Source organism: Chiloscyllium plagiosum, chromosome 15, assembly GCF_004010195.1.
Source record: "Chiloscyllium plagiosum isolate BGI_BamShark_2017 chromosome 15, ASM401019v2, whole genome shotgun sequence".
Classification (NCBI taxonomy): Eukaryota; Metazoa; Chordata; class Chondrichthyes; order Orectolobiformes; family Hemiscylliidae; genus Chiloscyllium; species Chiloscyllium plagiosum.
In genome coordinates this window covers 45,146,174-45,170,561 of record NC_057724.1, presented here as the reverse complement: position 1 = coordinate 45,170,561, position 24,388 = coordinate 45,146,174, and the positions used below count along the sequence as shown (strand labels likewise).

Genomic DNA, 24,388 nt, shown 5'->3' with positions numbered 1-24,388 from the left:
AAGCCCTTCATCATATGCCCGAAACGTCGATTGTCCTGCTCCTCGGATGCTGCTTGACCTGCTGTGCTTTTACAGCACCACTCTCTGGATTCTGATCTCCAGAATCTGCAGTCCCCACTTTCTCCCACAGAAATATGATTGACTATTTGTACTCTGTGGAAAATCTGATTTTATAAACTCAAATTTTCTTAATTGATGATGCTTATTAAATTGTTCTCAAAACCATACCTATTCTATTTGAAATGAGCATGTAGACCATTGCTTAGTAAATACATGCACGGTGCAATTGCACACCCTGGTTGCAATGAGCTCGTCGTTGCAGGATAGGAGGAGGCGGTCTGTGTTGTCGATGGTGCTGATGTTGCAGTGATTTCATCAGCTTTCGCCCAGAGCTGCAACCTGCTGAAAACAGGTTGTGATTCCTGTGTCAGTGAGCGGGAGAGGGAGGAGAGGCTGCAAACATATCCCCGGGGAAATCGAAGCAGTATCTTCCACCCATCCCTGGCTGCCACCATCTCAGTCTCGGGAGTCTCGGCTTTCGGCCTGTTCGCCATTTAATTGTTTGATATTTGAAAGCGTTGTGTGTTTTTTTGCTCTCTTTCTCTCTCTCTCTCTCTCTGCAGCTCCCGGAGTGAGGAAACGCTGCCGGCATCGCTTCCATTACAACCGAGAGTAAGCTTACATTAAACATTAGTATTTACATTAAAATGTAAAATTATCTTTGCAAAATCGATTTTGTTGCTAGCCCGCAATCTGTTTAATGTATATTCAACCGTATCGATTAAAAAAACACCGTAAAATGATGTTTAATGTTTAGTTTACAGAAGTGTTGTAATTGCAATTAAATTTTTTGTTTCTTCAAAGAAGCCCTGTTCTCCCTGTCTGAGGGGGCGATGGCAGCGACCTTGGCTGGAACAAATAGCCATTCTTTGGAACCTGGGATTTTGGCCAGGCTTTAATCCCAGCCAGTTCTGTCTGTCAGTTTATCGCCGATTCTCGTTTTCGAGGCGGGCCGAGGCAGGGTCCATCTAATGTTTAATATTATCTGAATGTGACTGAACTGCTCCGGTCTTCCTCCCTCCTTCAGCCCTGATGATTCTGACAGCTCGTTTTTGCATGAATGTCTTTCTCCTGGTCGATATGGAGCAAGATTTAAAGATGGAGACTGCATGAGGACCATCCGAGGTGTGATCCAGTGAGAGCAGCAAGCCTGGGAATCCTCCACGTCTGCCTGCGGATACGTTAATATTAGCAGCAGCGAGAAACACAGTCTACCACCGAGGGTCCTGGCCGTTTGTGAATACGGGGAGCTTCTCCAAACGAGGATATTCTGGCGATGTGAGGACACTGAAGAAGGAATGCACTGATCCTTGAAGTGACACATCCTTTTGTATCTGCAAATGCTGCTTTTTGAAAGGCCCATCATGGTAACCTGCTTATAAATATAGGACTCGGTGCAATCCTTGCTCCTTCCCCCAGACTCAGAGCAGGCCAGAGATTTCTGATTTTGTCTGTGTGCCAGCTACCTGGCAGATGGGTAACCAACCTCAATAAGTTGGGCACACTAGGACACTGCTGAAAGACTTGCTACTCTTGGGCCACAATATTTATCCATTTTGGCAAGAGGTTATCACAACACCTGAGGAGATGGAGGCTATTTGGGTCTATCAGTTCAGGTTGATAGTCATTGGGGACTCCACGGTAGGAAAGTCATGCCTGATCCGTCGTTTCACCGAGGGAAGGTTTGCCCAAGTGTCAGACCCCACGGTTGGCGTGGACTTCTTCTCGAGGTTGGTAGAGATTGAGCCAGGAAAACGGATTAAGTTGCAGATTTGGGACACAGCTGGTCAGGAGCGATTCAGGTAAGTCTCAATGTCTAATACATCTGAGGAAAGCCGTAACAGGAATTATATCAGGCCATAATCTTGTGTTCTAAAGGGGCAAATCAATATACATGAAAATATGTAATTGTTCTGCCTTTTTCTGTTTTGTGTGTTCAAATTGATGCAAGCAGACATTTTGTGCAGAAGGCCCTTTGTGTGATATCATGAGTTGTTTCCACTCCCATGATGCCACAAATGGAGTTTGCTGTAAACATTTCCATTCACTCTCTCACTGAAATCCGAGCAGAGATTATCCAACTCAATTCTTTTTCGTGTGTGTGAGGAATCCCTCCAAATATTGAAGGGATCCCAGAACCCTGTGCAAAGAATTTACACCTCACTATAACACCCCTGCAAATTTTAACACGTTCCCAGCACCCCTGCAAATATTGAAACATTCCCCATTCTCTGACAGTGTTGCATATTTGCAGCATGCCTGGCAAATATTGTCACATTCCCGGCACCTCTGCTGACATTGTCATGTCAACAGCACCCTGAAAGCGTTGCCAGGCTACAAGGATTTTCTGATTCCTGAGATGATAGGATTGTTGTTTGCCCAGCCTTGGTGGGGGAGGGGGAGATGCAGAGCAATGTGTCACGGTCTCAGTATTTGGAGTAGGCCATTTAGAACTGAGATTAGGAAACAAGATTCAATCAGTGTTAGCAAACCACCAAGTGGAATTCTCTACCACATTTGGCTGTGGAAGCCAAGTCACTGTGAAAGATGGAACTATAGACACCAAAGGCATCAAGGAGTATGGGAAGAGTATGAGAGTATGACATTGAGATAGAGGATCATGTTAAATGGCAGAGCAAGCTTGATGAGCCCAGTAGCATACTGTTGCTCCTATCTGTCTGTGTTTCTACATTGATATATTACCAGCATTGGTTACAAATATTCACACAATCCCAACATCCCTTTCAAATATCGACATGCTTGCAGCATTCCCTGACATATTCCCAAGATCCACAGTCTTACTTTTTGATAGCTATTGTCAACTGTTGTATGTGTTGCAAACTCCACACAGACAGTCACCTGAGGCTGGAATCGAACCTGGTGCTGTGAGGCAGCAGAGCTAACCACCTCAGGCAACTGTCTGTGTGGAGTTTGCACATTCTCCTCGTGTCTGCGTGGGTTTCCTCCGGATGGTCTGGTTTCCTCCCACAGTCCAAAAATGTGCAGGTGAGGTGAATTGGCCATGCTAAATTGCCCGTAGTGTTAGGTGAAGGGGTAAATGTATGGGAATGGGTCTCTGTGGGTTGCTCTTCGGAGGGTCAGTGTGGACTTGTTGGGTTGAAGAGCCTGTTTCCACACTCTAAATAATCTAATAGTCAGTGAGATCTAGAGCCATTAACTCACTTCTTCTATCTTCAATATCATGGAAAGGAGAACTGCACACAAAATGTGTGTGGTGTGCTGCTCTGAATATTAAACCCAGTGACTGAGAAGTATTAGTAAATCCAAACACATTAATACTATGTTGACTAATACCTTACAAGGATTGTTTGGTTATGAGCAACATTGAGGCTTTTGTGGCCAAATAAAAAAATCCAGATCATTAAATATTGTGGTTTCTGAAATGCTCTGACAATGGAAGAATCATGTCGATGAAAATACCTGTATAGTATTAATTGTTGAGCATTATCTTTGAAGGTCATTACCCCTATTTTTGAATTGATGTATATCTTCCATTTTGGGATAACTGCAAATTAAACTGAATGGTCAATAATTTTAGAAACAATAGTAGTTCTTAGCTGGAGAATAGTGCAGATTACTCAGGACTCTGGCTGAATGCATCTTTAAAAAGCTTACTGAACCATCCAGGAAAGTCCCAAAACATATTGTCTTTACACAGGAAATCAAGCATGGAGAAAAAGGAGAGCTGGGGGCTGAATAAAAACACAAAAAGAAAAATCAGGAAGGTGATGGGCTAGTGCTTTAATCACTGGACTGTTAATCCAGAAACTTCAGGTAATGCCAGAGCAGATAGTGGAATTTGAATTTAGTTAAAATTTGAATTGAATTTATTGTCACATGTACCAAGGCACAGTGAAAAGCTTTGTCTTGCAAGCAATACAGGCAGGTCACAGAGTTAAGTAGCATAGATAAGTAAATAATAGGTAGACAGCGGCAAAAACAAAAAAAAGGTACAGGCGAATGTTAAGGGTTTGTGAGTCCATTCAGTATTCTAATAACAGTAGGGTAGAAACTGTTTCGAAACCTGCTGGAGCATATGTTCAGGCTTCTGTATGTTCTCCCCGTTGGTAGAGGTTGTAGAAAAACATTGTCAGGGTGGGATGATGAATCCACTATTGATTTTCAGGAAAAATCCACCTGGTCCTTCAGGGAAGGAAGCTGCTGTCCTTGCCTGGTATGGTCTGCATTATGGTTGACTCTCAGTTGCCCTCTGTGCAATGAATGCTGGCTTAGCCAGTGACGAACTCATCCTGTAAATGAATAGAAAAGAAATAAATACTAAGTAATGACTTATGAAACAGCAGAATAGTTAAATGGCCAAAGTATTCACCAAATAATAAATACGGCCAATTAAGGAGATATCAGGCAAGGTAAGAAAAGTCTTCTTCATGAAACAGGTTTATGGAGCATCTTAAATCAGAAGGTGATGTGCAGAACTGGAGACTCAAGAGTGGCAAAATCATTCAGTGATGGGAATGGGTCAGATAGACAATTGAAAGTGCAGTGTCCCCAAGTTCTCCTCTGTCATGCTTCCAAAGCTGCCTCTGCATGGTGTTAAGATTCTGCGCAAAGATTCGAACAGAGTACAATGTGGGGAGATTTGCTCTGGTTGGAAAAATAGTGTATTTTTTACATGGTATGAAACTCTTTAATATTAACTGTTCAGATGGATTTGGGTATACTTGTATACAAAACAGCAAGTTAATATACAGGTACACAAGCAAATAGAAAACAAAATGGTATGTTTGTCTTTATCGCAAAGAACTGGAGGACAAGAATAGGGAAATCTTGCTGCAACAGTAGACAGCTTTGGTCAGCCCATATCTTCATTGTACACTTCTGGTCCCCATACCTAAGTAAGGATATACTTGCCTTTGATGTGGATGCAACAAAGTTTTACTAGATTGATTTCTGCGATGGAGAGTTATCCGTGAGGAGAGATTGAGTCAACTGGGGCTATATTTTTTGGTTTACAAGAAACGTGATCTGGTTGAATCATTTAGGGTTCTGAGAGGATTGATGTGGAGAGATTGTCTTCCAGGGTTGGAGAGGCTAAAAGAAAGGAGCAAAAGTTCAGGCTCAGGGGTCAGCCATTTAGGAATGAATTGAGGTGCAATTTCTTCAGTCAGAGGCTTATCAGTCTTTGGAATTCTCCACCTAGAGAGTGGTACATGATCAGTCATTGTTTGCATTTGAGGCTGTGATCAATCAATTTTTGGAGTCTCAAGGAATCACAAAATTTAAGGATAGGTCAGGAAAATCGAGCTGAGGTAATCAATTTTAAATGACAAAGTGGGCTATGGCATTGCATAATTCCTCCTCCTTCTCCATGTCAGTGGCTGAGAGGTGACCTTATTGAGGTTTATAAAATCATGAAGGGCATGGATAAGGTAAATAGACAAGGTCTTTTCCCTGGGTGGGGGAGTCCAGAACTAGAGTGTCTTGGTTTAGGGTGAGAGGGGAAAAATTTAACAGGGACCTACGGGGCAACTTTTTCATGCAGAAGATGGTGCAAGTATGGAATGAGCTGACAGAGGAAGTGGTGGAGGCTGGTACAAATACAGCATTTAAGAGGCATCTGGATTGGTATATGAATAGGAAGGGTTTGGAGGGACAGGGCCAAGTGCTGGCAAATGGGACCAGATTGGGTTGGGATATCTGGTCGGCATGGACGAGTTGGATCGAAGGGTCTGTTTCCGTGCTGTACATCTCTATGACTCTATATGATTAATGGCAATTTCCTCACTTAATTCATCTGATGCCCTTGGATGGAAAATGTCAATTCCTGGAGATTTTTCTGTCCTAACTTGCAATATGCTCTCACATTATTTTTAACACATTAAATAGGTTCCTTCCATTAATTTTAGGTTCCCGATCCATATCTGGTATTTTATCCCCTTCTTAGTGTATGTAGATCCTGCATACTGCCTGATATGACTAATGTTCTTCAGGGTGCCTTGGAAGGATCCAATAGCAAGAAAACTGTTTGCTATGGTAGCTTTCACTGATGTAGAAAGAACATTCCCATTCCAGATGTAATACACATATCATCCTAAGCAGATGGTGCAGCTCTAGGACAGAGTGCACTGTGAAGCAGATGTGGTAAAATTTGACTTCCTCCAACACACTTAGATTCCCATGGAGTTACATTAAGTGCAGTTGGGCCTAGTGTGGGAAAATGAGATTAGTGCAGGCAGTAGTATATTTTTGGCAGTGCAGACTTGATGGGCTGAAGACCTTTTCTATACTGTATAATTCTATAGTGAAGCAATAATAAAGCACTTCAAGTGTAATTTTGCCTGCAGTGTTTGTTTCTCATGAACCCTTTATTTTTACCTACATTATGGAACATGTTCAGAGAACCAAGTGCAATTCCCATGCTCAGCACTGTAGTGTCAGCTGATAATGAAAGAAAGCATTATCAGGAAAAAAATGTCAACAATGCAAACCCAACTATTAATTGTGCAAAATGTGGAAAAGTGCAAGTAAGAACAGAAAGAAAAAAAGAGCCTATCCTTTTACTAAATTTGCCCTTTTATCTAGACCTTACTTGGGTTGCAAGGTTCAGCATGGATTTTGATTTTATATTGAATGAATTCCAAAGAGACCCGTATTTGCTATAAGTGGTGGGCCAGCAAACTTTATTATTGTCTTGTTATAAAAGGCAACTGTAGGATCATAAGAAGAATATATACTGCTGTGGTGCACATAAGATAGTCTGCAAGATAGTGAATGTTAAAGCTGATTCAGGCCTTGAGAGTGAATGAACATCAGTGACTAAATAAATAATTGGAAAGATGGAGAGAATACAGTTAACACCAAAAATTAATACCACCAGCTTGGAGTAAGTGATTTACCTCCTATACTATAATCTTTAGGAGTCTCATGTGCAGTAAGTAGACCCACAAAGCCAGGATTTTGATGCTGTGATATTGAAGGAATGGAGATATATTTCCAAGTCAGGATAGTAAATGGCTTAGAGGGGAACTTGCAAGTGGTAACTTCCCATGTAACTGCTGTCCTTGTCCTTCTAGATGGAATTGGTCTTGAGTTTGAACGATGTTAAGGATCTTTGGTGAATTTCTGCAGTGAATTTTGTAGCTAGTACACACAGCTGCTACTGACTGTCAGTGTTGGACGGAATGGGTGTTTGTCAATGTGGTGCCAATCAAGCAACTGCTTTGTGCTGGAGTATTGAAGCTACATCTATCCAGGCATGTGGGGAGCATTCCATCACACTTCTGACTTGTGCCTTGGAGATGGTAGACAAGTCAAGAGGTGAGTTACTCACTTGGGAAGTCAAGAGGTGAGTTACTCACTGCAGGATTCCTAGCCTCTGACCTACTCTTGTAGTCATTGAATTTATGTGGCTAGTCCAGTTAACTTTCTGGACCATGGTAATCCCAAGAATGTTGATAGTGGGGGAATTTAGTGACGGTAACCCCATTGAATGTCAAGGGGCGGTGATTAGATTTCCCTTATTGGAAATGATCATGGTCTGGCAATTGTGTGGTGCAAGATTAGAGTGGTGCTGGAAAAGCATATCAGGTCAAGCAGCATCCGAGGAGCAAGAAAATCAACATTTCGGGCAAAAGCCCTTAATCAGGAGTGGCTGAAACGTCGATTTTCCTGTTCCTTGGATGCTGCCTGACCTACTGTGCTTTTCCAGCACCACTCTAACCTTGACTCTGATCTCCAGCATCTGCAGTACCCACTTCACCTAAATGTGTGGTGCAAATAATTACTTGTCACTCATAAGCCCAAGCCTGGATATCAGTATCTGAGGAGTCACGAATGGGGTTGAACATTGTTCAGTCACCAGCGAACATACCCACTTCTGACCCTATGATGAAGCAGCTGATTAAATGGTTGTACCTAAGAGACGACCCTGAGGGACTCCATTAAAAATGTCCTGGAGCCGAGATGACTGACCTCCAGCAACCACAACCATCTTCCTGTGTGCCAGAAATGACTCCAACCATTTGGCCCCCGATACCCAATGATTCCAGTTTCATAATTAGGCTGAATAGTGACATGTTGAAATGAGAAAGTTGGAAGTGTATCATTCAGGTATACAGCCAGGTTTCTATCTTACATAAGCTGCTGAATATGTAGTGAAGATGGAATTTCTGCTTGCTTTTTAACTAATTAATGGACTTTGGTGCAAATGCATTGTCATGACAATGAGATAAAATGCACAGCAAAAGAGGAGGGTATATCTGTACACTTGGGAAGTATTTGAACTGTTGTCAGAATGCTAGTCAATTTTCTTCTGCTTTGCAGTAACAAGCTTAAAGTGAAGCTCTGTGAGATGCATGTGAGGCAAAGTAATGATTCCTGTCTTGGCAAGTCTTGAAATCTGCAAGTTTCCTGTGCATTGCCTCCATGATGTATGCATACATGAAATTATACTGAAATATCACTAAGTCTTCCTGCAATATTCATCCATGTTAATTTGTGATAAGGACCACAATTCTGGCCACACTTTCTAAAGTAGGAGTTTGAGAACTGCATTTTAAATGGTGCCCTATTTCCTATTGACCTTATTCCAACCATAAGGTGCTTTCTTTTAGCAGTAGCAGTACAGCCTTAAAGTGACTAGCAGCCTTTCAATAATTGAGACATCAGACAACTTGCCCTCTTGAGCTTGATGCTGTTCCGGCACACATATATTTAGCACCCATAGATCTGCAATGATGTGCAGAAGTATTGACCTTGAATTATAGCGCAAGGTCAGCTCTTCGGATGACAGTCACACACACTGTCGGACAAATAGTGGTATTGTGCTTATGCCTCTATGCAATGACCACATTGCCGAACCTGTGGGCATAGATTCCGCAGTGGGTAGCAGGTGCACTTGTTGTTGGAGAATTGCAAAGTTGAGCAAGCTCTGTGAAAATTTCCTGCAAGAGGCAGTTCCTGCTTTGTGTTTGATAGAGTATTGGGATTCATTTTGTATGTCAGTCTTATAAAACCACTATGTCTCTCTGAACATTTGAGCACAATTCTATGGATTTGTTCCAAGTTTCCTCTATTTTGTGCATCCACTTGGAATGAAAGCAGTGCTGCAATGGGTGAAAGAAATCTTAAACTGGCATGGGCTTTGTATTTTTTTTGGAATTCTTGCAATATATTTTCAGCAGTGTTTTATTATTTTTAATTACTAATTTTTTTGAGAAAAAATGTGTAGGTCGTTTTACTGATTGCTTATCGTTATTTATTAAGTGTCTCAAAAACAGAATTTTGTGGTTGAGATGGTGAAAGATGATTTAAAGACAAGAAAGGGAGATCAGTAAGTGCCAGGCCATAATCTGAGACCTTGATATAGCCTCCTTCTAATTACCAAGGACAGCTGCCTTCCATTGCTGAGAGCCACCTGAAGAGTTATGCTATTTACAGCAAGGGTAATTGCAGCCAACCATCATAGGGACATCTCTATCAACAATTGGCATGTTCAAATCTGACCCATTATCTCCATCTCAGATAACACTGTGACATCAATAAATGCACTTTCTTCTCCTTCATTTGTTCTTTGTCCTGCAGGTGTACATAACCGTGTTCCTGTCCACTGCTATCTGTCAAAGAGTACAATTCTGTTTTCTGTGGAGAGTGCCTTGGATTACCAAACAGGATAACTCCTCAGTGTACCCCCTCTATTTAATGACAGGTTCACATGATCAGCTCAGATATACACCATATGCCCATAGATTCCATTTTATGGCTGTAGTTTAGTTTTTCTGTCATGTTTATAATTTTTTTTTGCTTAGGAGCCATAGAGTCTTTGGATAGACTGACATATTTTTAAAACTATTTCCAGGCTTCCGAAAGCTTGAAAAAATGTTTGCCTCCTTTATGCAGTTAATTGTATTCTAATGGTTGCACTTGTATAAGTTTCTGGACCAGCCAGTTGTGCCAGTGTATTTCAATGGGCAGAATTTTTTCCCTCTTTAGTATGGCTTGAGTAATGGGGTGTCAAGATGGAAAAAAAAAGTGCAAAGTTTTCCCAGTTTTCCCCTAAAGCAGTAAGTGGTGAATTCAGAGTCACACCATGAAGCGGCAGCTATCTTATTCCAATGCAATTGCAATTCACTAACACCCTAACCTGCCTTAGTTTTATGCTACTTCCAATCCTCCTCTGGTTTGTTGAGAAACTAGAAGCACAGATTCCTGACATGTAAATCAGAGCAGGTACCTTGTGGCTGCAGTTCACCCAATGCTTAAGTCGATCATTGAACAGATGCTCCTCCACAACAAAGTTGCTGCATGCTCCATGGCCACCATCCTCTGCGAACTGTCACCCACACACGTCAGTATCCACACAACATAGCATCAGCCTCACCACATCATCATGAATATCCTTATCCCACAAGCCACACTCTACTTTCGAGCTCAGGAAAAACTATGATTTGCTTGCTTCTGCCAGGTTCGCTTTGCCTTCAGGAACATGCATGCATCTTATGGCTCTTAGTTTACTTTTTTATTGCTCATGCACTTCACTAGTTACTTGAAAGTTTCTAAATAATTAACGCACACTTTCTGATTTCAGCACTGATTTACAGATTACCCGCCTCTCTGTTGTTCACCTAGCTGTCTCAGTGCAACAGGTCTTTCATACTCAGTTGCAGGCTGCCAGTCTTTGTGGAATGCATTACCAATTACTGCACAGGGAGAGGCAGGCAGCTTGTCTCTGTCTCTACGAAAGCAGTTTTAACTTTTCCAATCTCTTTTCATTACTGAATCCCCATTTCTGGTATTACCATGGGTAAACTGCCTCTGTATCCTTTCTACTACCTTTTCACCTTTCTTGAATGTGGTGTCCAGAACTGTCCACAATATTCCAGCATCCCACTATTTATAATCCCTAGTAATCCTACTTTTAAACATGTTATCAGTTTGTCCTGCTGTTCTTTAAGGATTTGTAAAATTGGACATCAAAGCCTTTCTGTTCATCTACAAAATCATGCCACATATGGATTATCATCAGTCTGCACAAAGTTCACCACTTCACTCTTCTCTGTATGGAACTCCATCTGCCATCCTGCTGCCCTTTTTACTGCTCTGTCAATGTTATTGTGAAACTTATAACTATCTTCACCACTTTCTAAGATTTTGCCAAGTTTCTCATCATCTGTGAATTTGACAATAATGCCCATATCTGGTCCAGGTCATTTTTAAAAATTACAAGTAACTCACCTCCTGACTGCTCAAAGCATGTTCACCATCTACAAGGCACAAGTCAGGAATGTGATGAAATGCTCCATACAGAGCTTAATGAGTGCAGCTTCAACCATACTGAAGAAGCCCACAACCATCTGGGACAGATCAGTCCACTTGATTGTCTGCCATCCACCACCTTACATGTTTACTTCCTTCATGAAGAACATACAGTGGCAGCGCTGTCGCAAATCACCAAGGTGCCTTTGACAGCACTACCCAAACTCACAGTCTGTACTATTTCAAGGGACACAGACACTAGATGCTTGGGAACACCATCTCATCTTCCAGGTGTCATCACCTCAACCCCACACACAGTATTCTGAATTCCCAGAAAAAAAATTTAAATCGTGATTGAGACATGCTAGTCTGACTTGTCTTGTTTAATTCAAAATGGAGAATCAGTACCTTTATTTCCAAGTATTACTGTGATTTTCTTGTTCCCCTCTCATTCATAATGATATTATTGTTCCTTTACAGTTGTTGGAATTCTGTAATTCCTGTTTCTAGCAGTTCTACAGGTAAATCTACATCTAATGGACTGCAGTGGTTCAAGAAGATGGCTCACCACCAGTTTCTCAAGGGTACCAGCTTCTCAGGGTGATGGCGGTGTAATGATAGTGTCACTGGACAGGGATATGTACTGGTGACAGTGTTTGAATCCCACCGTAGCAGCTAGTGGAACATAAATTCAATTAATAAATCTGGATTTATTTTTAAAAATCTACTCACTGAAGTAGTGACCATGCAAACTACAGTTGACTGTTGCAAAAATCCATCTAATATATTGATGTCCTTTATGGAAGCGAATCTACCATTCTTCGCCAGTCTGGCCCACCTATTGACTTCAGACCCACAGCAAGGCTGGTTGACACTTAGCTGCCTTCTGTAATGACCAAACCATTAGCAAGGGCTATCAGGGATGGACATCAAATTTTGACCTTGCCAGCAATGTCTACATCCTATGAAAAAATAAATGAATAATTCTTGCTTTTAAACCACAGTCTTGTGGTTTCCAGTTTCATACCAGAACTTGAACACATAATCCTGTGCACTTTTTGACATTAGTTGAAGGAAAGCAAAGCATTCTCCAGGATTCTGTCTTTAATTCCAGTCACCAAAAACCAATTAGCTGATGATAACAGTTGCCACCACACTTCAAAGTAATTCTTTATATATGAAGTGCTTTGAAATCATAGAATCCCTATAGTACAAAAGGATGCCATTTAGCCAATCAAATACAAACCAACTCTCCCAAGAGCATCCAAACTAAGGATGTCATTTTCTTTCAATGCCGATTTTATCTGTTTTTGTCAGCAAGTATGGATTCATTAGCTTTGGATCCATGAAGAATAAAATTAAGAGCTAAGAGATTTAGGTCTCCACTACAGAGGAGGAAGTGCTGGATAAAAATGGATAAATCCCCAGGACCTGATCAGGTGTACCCTAGAACTCTGTAGGAAGCTAGAGAAGTGATTGCTGGGCCTCTTACTGAGATATCTGTATCATCGATAGTCACAGGTCAGGTGCCAGAAGACTGGAGGTTGGCTAACGTGGTGCCACTCTTTAAGAAAGGTGGTAAGGACAAACCAGGGAATTATAGACCAGTGAGCCTGACGTCGGTGGTGGGCAAGTTGTTGGAGGGAATCCTGAGGGACAGGATGTACATGTATTTGGAAAGGCAAGGACTAATTAGGAATAGTCAACATGGTTTTGTGCGTGGGAAATCATGTCTCACAAACTTGATTGAGTTGTTTGAAGAAGTAACAAACAGGATTGATGAGGGCAGAGCGGTAGATGTGATCTGTATGGACTTCAGTAAGGCGTTCAACAAGGTTCCCCATGGGAGACTGATTAGCAAGGTTAGATCTCATGCAATGCAGGGAGAACTAGCCAATTATATACAGAACTTGCTCAAAGGTAGAAGACAGAGGGTGGTGGAGGAGGGTTGTTTTTCAGACTGGAGGCCTGTGACCAGTGGAGTGCCACAAGTTTCAGTTCTGGGTCCACTACTTTTCATCATTTATATAAATAATTTGGATGTGAGCATAAGAGGTATAGTTAGATGACACCAAAATTGGAGGTGTAGTGGGCAGCGAAGAAGGTTACCTCAGAATACAACGGGATCTTGATCAGATGGGCCAATGGACTGAGGAGTGGCAGATGGAGTTTAATTCAGATAAATGTGAGGTGCTGCATTTTGGGAAAGAAAATCTTAGCAGAACTTATACACTTAGTGGTAAGGTCCTAGGGAGTGTTGCTGAACAAAGAGAACTTGGAGTGCAGGTTCATAGCTCCTTGAAAGTGGATTCGCAGGTAGATAGGATAGTGAAGAAGGCATTTGGTATGCTTTCTTTTATTGGTCAGAGTATTGAGTACAGGAGTTGGGAGGTCATGTTGCGGCTGTCTGGACATTGGTTAGGCCACTGTTAGAATATTGTGTGCAGTTCTGGTCTCCTTCCTATCACAAAAAATGTTGTGAAACTTGAAAGGGTTTTAAAAAGATTTATAAGGATGTTGCCAGGGTTGGAGGATTTGAGCTATAAGGAGAGGTTGAATAAGTTAGGGCTGTTTTCCCTGGAGTGTCGGAGGCTGAGGGGTGACCTTATAGAGGTTTACAAAATCATGAGGGGCATGGATAGGATAAATAGGCAAAGTCTTTTCCCTGTGGTGGGAGAGTCCAGTACTATAGGGCATAGGTTTAGGGTGAGAATGGAAAGATATAAAAGAGACCTAAGGGGGAGCTCTTTCACACAGAAGGTGGTACGTGTATGGAATGAGCTGCCAGAGGAAGTGATGGAGGCTGGTACAATTGTAACATTTAAAAGGCAAGTGGGTTGGTTTATGAATAGGAAGGGTTTGGAGGGATATGGGCTGAGTGCTGGCAGGTGGGACTAGATTGGGTTGGGATATCTGGTTGGCATGGACAAGTTGGACCAAAGGGTCTGTTTCCATGCTGTACATCTCTATGACTCTATGACATGCACTAAGATATTTTTAATCAACCTGTTCAGAGATGTTACTACACACCTCTGGAGCAGGCAGGACTTGAAGCCATGCCTCCTGGCTCAAAGGTGGGACTGCTACCACTACACCATCAATATTATCTCAGCTGTACCTGTTGGCTATACTGCATTACCAGCCACTTCATGAGATACTAATCTAATATGTTATATCTCTAGCTGTATAAAAACATGTCAAAATATTTATTTGTGTACTTTTATTTTCTTGCCATTAATGTATTTTATTTCTTGGCAGTTTTATTTAGTACTCCTCTGGACTATTTAAATGTCGGTGTAATAGAATTTATCGTAAAGTATGACCCAAACCAATACAGCAGCTTGGTACATTCTGGTGGGGGCTGCTTAAACTGCTTCAGTGTAAGCTAAATGTTGGTGTCTTGCACGTTTTCCAGCCTCATGAGACATGAACATTGGGGAATATAGCTCACTAATCCACCTCAGAGCAAATTTGAAGCCATTATCTTGGAAGGCTGACTCATCAAGGGATGTGCATGTGAAGATGATAATTAGCACCTGTGACAGGAAAACTTTCCTTCAGCATAAAAACATGACCCTTGTTGTTCGACATTATTTCAGTGTTGAATAATGTTTAGCTCAGTAACATAAGATTCCTATCATTCACAATTATCTGGAAGGCTGTGTATTCAATCTTTTTACATCATCAGACTATTATAGAAGATTGATCCTATCTTGACTGTTTCAATGATTATTTTGTTAGTTTCTTTAAGTGCTTGACAGCTTTTCAACATTATCTTACTTGTAAATTAGGAATTTTAAGTTATATTCATTGGCCTTACAGTATTAATACTGTTCAGAAACGCAATGTGGTTGACTTTTATTTGCTCGAGGAGGGTAATTAGGGACGGACAACAAATGTTGGGCTTGTCATAATACCTACATCCCAGGAAACAATAAAGAAGAAGAAGAATGTGATGGGCATCCCACTTTTTGATCCACTGAGAGGGTGGCCTATGAGTGTGTAGGAGACCCAGAAATGATAGTTTCTCAGCAGACTGCAGAGGTAAAACAGACATCACTGAGAAGTTAAAGTTGAGAGTGTGGTGCTGGAAAAGCTCAGCAGGTCAGGCAGCATCCAAGGAGCAGGAAAATCGAGGGAGGGCTTTTGCCTGAAACATTGATTTTCCTGCTCCTTGGATGCTGCCTGGCCTGTTGTGCTTTTCCAGCACCACACTCTCGACTCTAATCTCCAGCATCTGCAGTCCTCACTTTCATTACTGAGAAGTTCCCTATTTAACCATCTATAAAGTGGTTAGCTGGTTGGGCTTCCAGTTGATTTGGAGGACTCTGAAGGAGACTGCAGGACCAAGTTGATTACGAGGGTTTTGATCTCCAAGATGGGGATGGGGATGGGGAATGGTGGGTTCCAATCCTAAGGTTTGGGTAAGGTGTCAAATGGATGACCACTGAACTGAGGGTGAGAGGATCCAATCAAAGCCTGAGGTTAGAGGAACAATCCTGGATAAGGGGTTGACCTGATCCCAGGATAGGGTTGTTGAATCCCTGATTTCAGGATTGTGGCTTCTGTTTGGGATGGAGGAGGTGGGTTGGATAGTAGAAGATATTTGGTGGGGCTGGCAGGAAGGAATAACACTGAGTCTATAAAAAATGAAAAATACTGTCAATGTTGGAAATCTGAAACAAAGACAAAGAAGTCTAGAGAAACTCAACATCTCTGGTTGCATCTGTGGAGAGAGTAACAGAGTTAAAGATTTGAATCTGGTCTGATTCTTCTTCAGAACCCTGAGTGTAACTGCAGCTCTAGCTGAGAAACCTGGTGGCCATTATTGTATCTGCAAAACAGGTAATTTCCCAGACTTTCAGTATCATTGTCAATTTAAAATGCCAAAATGTCTCCTGGTCTTCCTGCCGCTTGTTCTGTCCGAATAAAAAGCAGACGATGGTCAATTGGAACAGGGTTCCCAACAAATTTAACTTTTTGGTCATTCATTGCCAACTCAGACCTAGATCCTTCTATAATCTCAGATTGGTTACAGGGATAGGCTGAATTTTCAACCAAGGAATCAGGAATCCTACACAAAACCAAAGAAAAGTGTCAAGTAGTTACACAGTTTCAAAGACTTTAGATAAAGAATGGGGTGATAAAATGAAAGCTTTGATTTACATACAGTGAAGTTGCAGATGTTTTTGCTCAAAATTACTGGCTGTCAAGGAAAAATATCAACTATTCCATCAGAAGAGTAAGCAATATCAATTCTCCCAAGAGTTTGAACAAGGGGAAGAACTTTTTCAACATGTCATGTTTTCAAATTCAATTTTCATAAAGTCAAGTAAAATCCCTATTTTTATTCTTAATGTCTCTAAGGCATTGTAACAACCAAATCAAAGGTTGCATACAATAAGATTTTCAAACTCACTGTGCTGAAATATTTTATGTGCCATTGAACCTGATCTTTTGATTATGTTAACTATTTCTAACTTTTCAACTATTTCCCCCATCTTTTAGGTCAATAACTCGTGCATATTACAGGAATTCAGTGGGAGGACTGCTCTTATTCGATATAACTAACCGTAGGTCATTCCAGAATGTGCATGAATGGTTGGAAGAGGCCAAAGTTCACGTCCAGCCATTCCAGATCGTTTTTGTGCTGGTTGGTCATAAATGTGACCTGGCAACCCAACGGCAAGTGTCGAAGGAGGAGGCAGAAAAGCTTGCTGCAGCTTACCGGATGAAATATATAGAGACGTCCGCAAGAGATTCCATCAACGTTGAACAGGCCTTTACCGATCTGACAAGGGATATTTATGAACTTGTCAGAAGGGGTGACATTATGATGCAAGAGGGTTGGGAAGGAGTGAAGAGTGGTTTTGTTCCAAATGTGGTCCACTCCTCAGAGGAAGCTGTCAAATCAGGCAGACGATGCCTTTGCTAATTAAAGAGTGGAAACGTTTAAACTTGATAAATCCCCTCGCACGTAGAGACTGTACCAAATAAATGCTGTAGGCCTTTTTAAGTTTGTATCACAAATTATTCACTATTTCCACAATACAGATATTTGATCCATCTTTTTGTAATTAATGAGATCCTGATGTCTGAATCAGTTACTCTAATTAGCCAGCAGATGGGAATGGAGAGTTTCCACCTACTGTTTTAATTCCCGGTCTGGGGAGACAAGAAACAATTCATGTTTTTGAAAATTTCTAAAAAGAAGCATTGAATAATCCAGACTGTAACTGGGTTTATGGTCATTAATTGACATTCTACTGTAAGAGAGGCAGTTGAGGAACCTGAACTGCTACTTTAATTCAGTCTGCATGTCCTCATTCCCTTGTACAATGCAGGTGAGGATCTTCATTAAATCCTGTCTACTCTTGATTCACAGATACAGCAAAGTCAATCTCCCATGACATAGTGTAAAATAACTTAAACTTATTCCAATAATAAAGACCTGCAGAAATAAATATAGGTATTTTTTCTGGCTAACATCTACATTAAAAAAATTCTACAGGTCATCTCACTGAACACACTCAGAGGTAGATGTCATTCTGAGGGTGATGTTTTATATTTCTTCCCAAATATCTCCTCCTCTCTTACCTTCCTGGAGCTGACAGCTGCATACTGTGGTACAGTGTAGCTCTCTGGAACATGGCCAAAATTATTATTTATCAAGGTTAAATTAATTCACAAAGTATCATCAGTCTATTGAAACTTAATGCATACTTCACTGTTGAGCCCAATCCAACCATCATGTACTCTGTCCAGCAAGAGTCACTGCTATCAATTAGAAACACAAACCTTGATTTGATTTTTCCTCTGAAGTGAATCCTAAATGTATCTGACCCAACCTGTTCAGCACAATCTGTACAACAGACTGGATCCCTCATCATAAAGATCAAAATAGTTCTATAACATACTGGTTGATGCAATCAGTTAGATTCTCACTAGGAGATTTCTTAATAATATTGGGGATGCGCGTGAGAAAGTAAGGGAGAAAAAGCAAAAGTTAAACAATAATATTTGCTGAGAACAAATAGTGAACATTTTGAAGTTACAGAATTAAGAAGGCCTTCACTAGCCTCCTATGTGTAGTGACTGTACAAACACATAAAGATATTTGTAAATCAGTAAACCAACTATATACAGTGTATGATAGATCAGTGCTCTTGAATTAACCATTACTTCACCAAATAAATGGTAAATCCATACAGTCCTTATCTTTGTGAGTATATAGGGACTCCATTTAAATATATGATGAGTGACCCTTAGTTTATGAGTCAACAGAATATATAGAATTATTAACTTTTACCCTGCTGAATAAAATACTTTTTTTTATCCAGGTGAATAAAGAGATGTTTAGTACAATTGTATGGTAAGGTCTTCATGCAGCCAAATAGACAGCAACTGTATAGTTACAAAGTGAGAAACTCTTACTTTGCCAGGTAAGCAGTAGGTCCACATAATCTTAGAGAATAACTTCCACATGCTACAAAAACAAACTCCACTCAATAAGACGATTGCTGTAGTTATGTGAGTCGTTCTTACCTTACTGAATGCATCATTGCAGATTAATTCCAAACACATAATTCGAACTAGATGAAATAGAAAATCATTTGACCAGATGCAAATTATTAATCACTAAATAAACAGGAACTATATTTGATTTTACAGCAAGTGTTTTAATCACTAATTTCACTAGGTTTCTGAGAACTGAACCATTATTAGTAAAAGTCAACACTGGTGAAAAGTGGAGCCTTGTGCTGTAACTTTTCACCTCACTCATCAGGATAAAGACAAGAATGCCAAATTTCAAATGATTACAACAGACTATGGTGCAGAAGGAAAGGGATGCTGACGGTTGCCAACTCAACTTTGATTGGGCAAGGCATGGTCATTGAGAGCACATTAGGGAACAATAGGCTCCTTATGCTTCTGGGTAATTCAAAAAGCAGCAAGTCTGTAATGTATTTTTTTTATTTGCAGAGTGAATCCTGGCTTGAGTATGGGTCACTTGTGGCAGGGGCAAATGAGCCACATTACAAACTTGACTGATAAATTGGTATTTGTGTAGTTGGCAACACTCACAAAAATGTTCACCAAATACTGCCCAGTTACAAAATCACATCAACCAGTGATGGTTTTGGGTTTTGCAAGTGTGAGCTATTTGAGAATGCTCTATACACTGCCTTTGAGGAATAGCCAGAGGAATATGAGGTTTGATTCAGTCAGTCATTGGAACATATGGCACTGAAATTCCGACACGATATTTCTCAACTGTGTGGTAGGGAGAATATCTGTTTGGTGCGATGGCAACCTTATTAGTGAAAAATACCACTTCCATTGCAGCTGCATTGTATCAGTGTAATTAACCGTTTGTTTTAATTTTTGAGATATTTTGCTTTTGTTTGAAAGTCTGAGCACAGTGGACACTACTTAAATTCAAAGATGACAGCTTTTTACAAGTTAGCATGACGCAGTGAATGATTTGTTCAGGATAACCATTGACCTATAGAATAACTTTGATCCACACTTTCAAGTTGAGCAAATCAGTAGCACCCTATTGACATGCTTTATCTGTGGTAATACTTTTTCTCCTGTACTATAGATTGTAGTGATTGTTTGAAATATAGCATTCTTGTGTTTATCCTGATAGGTTCAAGCTCTGACAGCATGTCTGTCTTTACAGCAATATTCAAGTCCTGTATTAGTAAGCATCTCTTCATGGAAACCAGTTCAGTCATTGAGATATTTAAAAATAAGCAGTAGTTAATATCTCACACAATACTGGATTGTTTTCAAGTGGTCTCTAACCTCATTCCAGCATGAAGTATCACTTCATACCTCAGGTACTATTGTATTAACTTCCTGAAAATGCAGATCCTCAAACAAGTGAATAATTCATGCATTCAATCCTATTTAACACTGTTTAAACATTGCCAAGGAAAATGTGATAGGTGTTTTAGATTTGTAAAACTAAAGCATTATGGTCAAACTGGCTTGAGCCTGGAAGAGACTGACAGCTGGCTAAATCAGCCCCAAGTGTACTTTCTAGGGCAATCTAGTACAGCTACTCAAAGGTTTAAACTTAATTCCCTCTGATTTATCTGTTACACATTTTGGGGTCCACCCATATTTGGGGAGGGATACAAAATCATTGGGAGTAATTTTGACTTTGGCCAATTGTTTAAACAGTTGCTATCAGATTAACCATTTGCTATTCTTCTCTTCCAACGTTCATTTCCAATTAGGTTGATCAGGAAGTATGTACAATGGCCAGCTGATTCAATATTGCCCATTTTCTCTGTTGCCAAAACTGGAAATTAGACCCAACAGTTTATGTATTGTTTCAGATATTGCAGATGCAGCAGTATCAAAGATATCATCACTAATGAAGGAGGTCTAGCTTATGATCCAGTAAAGAGAAAATTTCATAGCACCTTCTCATACTCTCAGGACATTCCAAATATTTTGTACATTCCCTATCTTTATATAGCTATTGTTATATTGGTAGATGTGGCAGCCAATTTGTGCCCAGAAAATTGCATGCACAGTCAATGAGATGAATGATGTGTTGGTCTTAAATGAACAATTATAAATTATCAGTAAAAGCAAAATGAACATTGAGGAAATATCTCGTTGAAATATGGTTCATCCAAATTGCCTGCTGAGATGATGTGCTCATAATGGAGCTTGGAATATAATCTTTTGACCACTAAATGAGAATTCTTCCACAGAGACATGTTAACATTAGATTTCCACAATGTTATCATCTGTATCCTGAGTTAATCTGAGGATTTATTTACACTATGTAATCTGAAGGATTATTCCAAATGTTAGTCATTTTCTGCATGAACCTATTCTTACTGACAGCAGTCTTAAACTGGTCTCTCAATTCTTTCATTGAAGCCTTCCTTGTTCAAGTACCTTGTTTCGCTTTATGATTGTGGATTCTGATTCTTCAATTTTGTTAGAGTCATAGCATTTAATATTTTATGTGCTTCTACTGTAATTATTGTAAAATCTAAATGTGGTGGAATTCTTTATTCCATGTTTCCTAGTGTAATGACAGAGTTAGCTGACAATTATCTGAACAGAAAATTAACTAATGTGGGATAAGTTATCTTAAATTTTTCAGCTTAGTGCTTTATTTTGTTGAAAAAGCAAGGTGAAAGTCCAAGTCCGAATTATGCACTGTACCAGCAAGACTGAATCAAAGAAAAAGGAAAAGAATAATCAGAGAGTTGTTTGTTTGGATTTTAAAGCTATTTAAGGGAAAGCAGGTCGGTAAAATGAAACTTCCACTGACTTGAGGACCTATCAAAGGTAATCCTCTGCTAATTAATTATATTCCTCCTTAGTCAGTGGCAAAGCAGAATCATCAAATGCAATATAAGTCAAAGGGTTTTTCATGGAATAAGTGAATGTTTTGAGGGTACACATTAACAAGTAACTTTTCACTAACTCTTGAGGGTCAGTTCCAGGAACAGTTGTGTGTGCACATTCAGCTCGTTCTGCATCCCCAATGCGTTTCTCCCACCTTTGTGTTGCTGGTGGGCCTCTGACAACCTCCTGATGCTGTTGAACCCAATCTCTCCACCATATTGAGCTTCCTGAACATACACAGGAAAATGTACTTTTTCTTTGGACAGGTTACCTTGCCCCAAAGCACCATTACATGTTACAGACTATTGCAAGAAAAATTGAATACAAAGGTAGGGAGGTTGTAGCTCAGTTATATAGGGGATTGGTGTGACCCATCTGACGCATTGTGTACAGAATTCGTCATCTAAGGAAGGATGTAAATATGTTGGAAATAGTTCAGAGAAGGCTTACCAGGCGAAAACTGGAATGAGTAGGTTGCCTTATGAGAAACCATTGGACAGTCTTGGATTGTACCTGCTGGAGTTTGAAAGAGTAAAAGGTGATTTAATTGAAATATACAATATCCTGTGGAATCTAGACAGGGTATAAGTAGGGGGATATTTCCATTACAGGAGAAACCAGAACTAGTAATCACTGTTTTAAAATAAGTGGTCACCTATTTAAAACAGATTAGGCAAATTTTTTTACTCACAGAAGGTTGTGATTTTTTGGAAGTTTCTTCCTGAAAAGGTAGTGGGAACAGAGTCTTTGAATATTTTTAAGGCAGAAGTGATAGATTCTTGGTAAGCAAAGGGGTTAAAGGTTATCAGGGGAATGCAGTCATGTGGATTTGAAGTACAATCAGATCAGCCACTACTTGATTAAATGGCAGAGCTGAATGGCCTACTCTTCTTCCAGGTTCTTACATTTAAATGAAATCCACTGAAGAGCGCAATGAGCCCATGCAGTGTTGATGCATAATGCAATCATTATTGTTGCTTTCCAAGCCAGGTTCAGTTAGACTAGCTACCTATAACTCAATGAAACCTAAAATCGTTCATCTTTGAAAGGGGTTGCATCTACAGATAAGAATGAATAAAAATGTGTGCCTCCAAATAATGCTCTTTGTTTAGACGCTGTAATAATTCCACTTCTTTCCACCTGTTAAAAATAGGAATTGATTTTTGTTCACTCATATCAGTCATGTTATTAATATTCCTTTGAATAAATTTCCCAAGATGCAAGCTGCAATTTCAGTCACAAGATTTGATGTCAACACACACATATATGAGGAAGTGCATCCTTGCAGTTGTGACATCACCAAATGTAGGCCTAGCTTTTAAATGTGTCTGGTAGGCAGTGAAGGACCAGTATCAGATGCTCATTTTTTTATAGAAATCATTTAAAAAATCATGATTCTATTCTTCAAAGCACATTTCAATTGTATAATTAAGAAGTAATTGTACTCAGGAAGGATAGCTTCCATCTATTTCATACTGGTGCAGTAATAGACGCTGTAAATCATATTTGCAGACACGGTGATGCAAGTATAATTAATTAGAAAACAATTCATCGGGGCTAATAATCACCATCCTTTCTACTTAACTGATGGTTGGATGCAAAAGAATTTCTTCAAGGATATGTATAGGTAAATGTCTCAATTGTTATCTTTCTGCTAAAGCCCCAAGAACATACTTGGTTGTTTTCTTTGTTATTTCTTCCACCTACCAACTTTAATACTTAGTAAGTTACAAAGGTCTGAAACAATTGAGATGATTTCAGCCTCATTTAGAAATCGTTGCAGGGCTAGGTGGATAAGTTACTCACTCTTACTATTGAAGAGTAGATGACGCATTTAAGTCTATAAATGTGTGAGTGTGCATAACAGTACAATAAATCAAATGGAGATTCTGAAAGGAGCCTACTCGGGGTGGGTCAAATAATTTTGAATGGTCAGATCACGGCTTAGATTTTTGTAGTGTGAGGAGTACAGAGTGGAACTTCAGCAGGACATTAACAAGTTGGTGGAATGGGTGGATAGGTCGCTGATGAGGTTCAATGCAGAGAAGTGTGTGGTAATGGACTTCGCTAAGAAAAATTATTGAAAGACAGTATAAAAAAGGGAGTACGATTCTAAAGGGAATGCAGGAGCAGAAGGACTTGGATGTATGTGTGCACAGATCATTGAGGTGACATGGACAAGAGGACAGAACAATAAGTAAGGCATACAGTGTCCTCAGCTTTATTAATAGGGGCATGCAGTACAAGAGCAAGGTGGATATATTGAGCTTTAATAAGACATTTCTTAAGCCATGAGCTGCAGTATTGTGTGCAGTTGTGGACAGCACATTAGATAAAAGTTGTTAATGTGTTGGACAGTGTGCAGTAACAAGTTACAAGATTGGTTCCAGGAATGAGAAACTTCAGTTATGAGGATAGATTGAAAAAGTTGGTATTGCTCTCCTAGGAGGACAAGAGGAGATTTGTAATGATATTTAATATTATTTAAAATCATCAGTATTCTGGATAGAATAGTGAGAAACTATTCCTGCTTGTAATAAGAACAAGAGGACACAGATTTAAAATGATGTGCAAAACAAACAAGGGTGCAAGGGTGTTAGACCATAAGCCCATAAGACATGGGAGTGGAAGTAAGGCCATTCGGCCCATCAAGTCCACTCCACCATTCAATCATGGCTGATAGGCACTTCAATGGCACTTACCTGAACGC

The 24,388-nt window shown here is 40.1% G+C and overlaps 1 protein-coding gene across 1 annotated transcript; it reads left to right on the top strand.

Annotated features, from left to right (window-relative positions):
• The first annotated feature begins 312 nt into the window (after positions 1–312).
• LOC122557279 (ras-related protein Rab-39B) lies at positions 313–23,012 on the top strand. Its single transcript, XM_043704805.1, has 3 exons — positions 313–672; positions 865–1,862; positions 16,804–23,012. The coding sequence occupies exons 2-3, from the start codon at positions 1,648–1,650 to the stop codon at positions 17,228–17,230; spliced, it is 642 nt and encodes a 213-aa protein (XP_043560740.1). The 5' UTR covers positions 313–672; positions 865–1,647; the 3' UTR covers positions 17,231–23,012.
• The last annotated feature ends 1,376 nt before the right edge of the window (positions 23,013–24,388 follow it).

Bases quoted from the DNA above. Each gene is read 5' to 3' on its own strand.
- LOC122557279 (XM_043704805.1), top strand. From the start codon at position 1,648: ATGGAGGCTATTTGGGTCTATCAGTTCAGGTTGATAGTCATTGGGGAC. The intron at 1,863-16,803 runs GTAAGTCTCAAT...CCCATCTTTTAG, and splicing joins GCTGGTCAGGAGCGATTCAG to GTCAATAACTCGTGCATATT.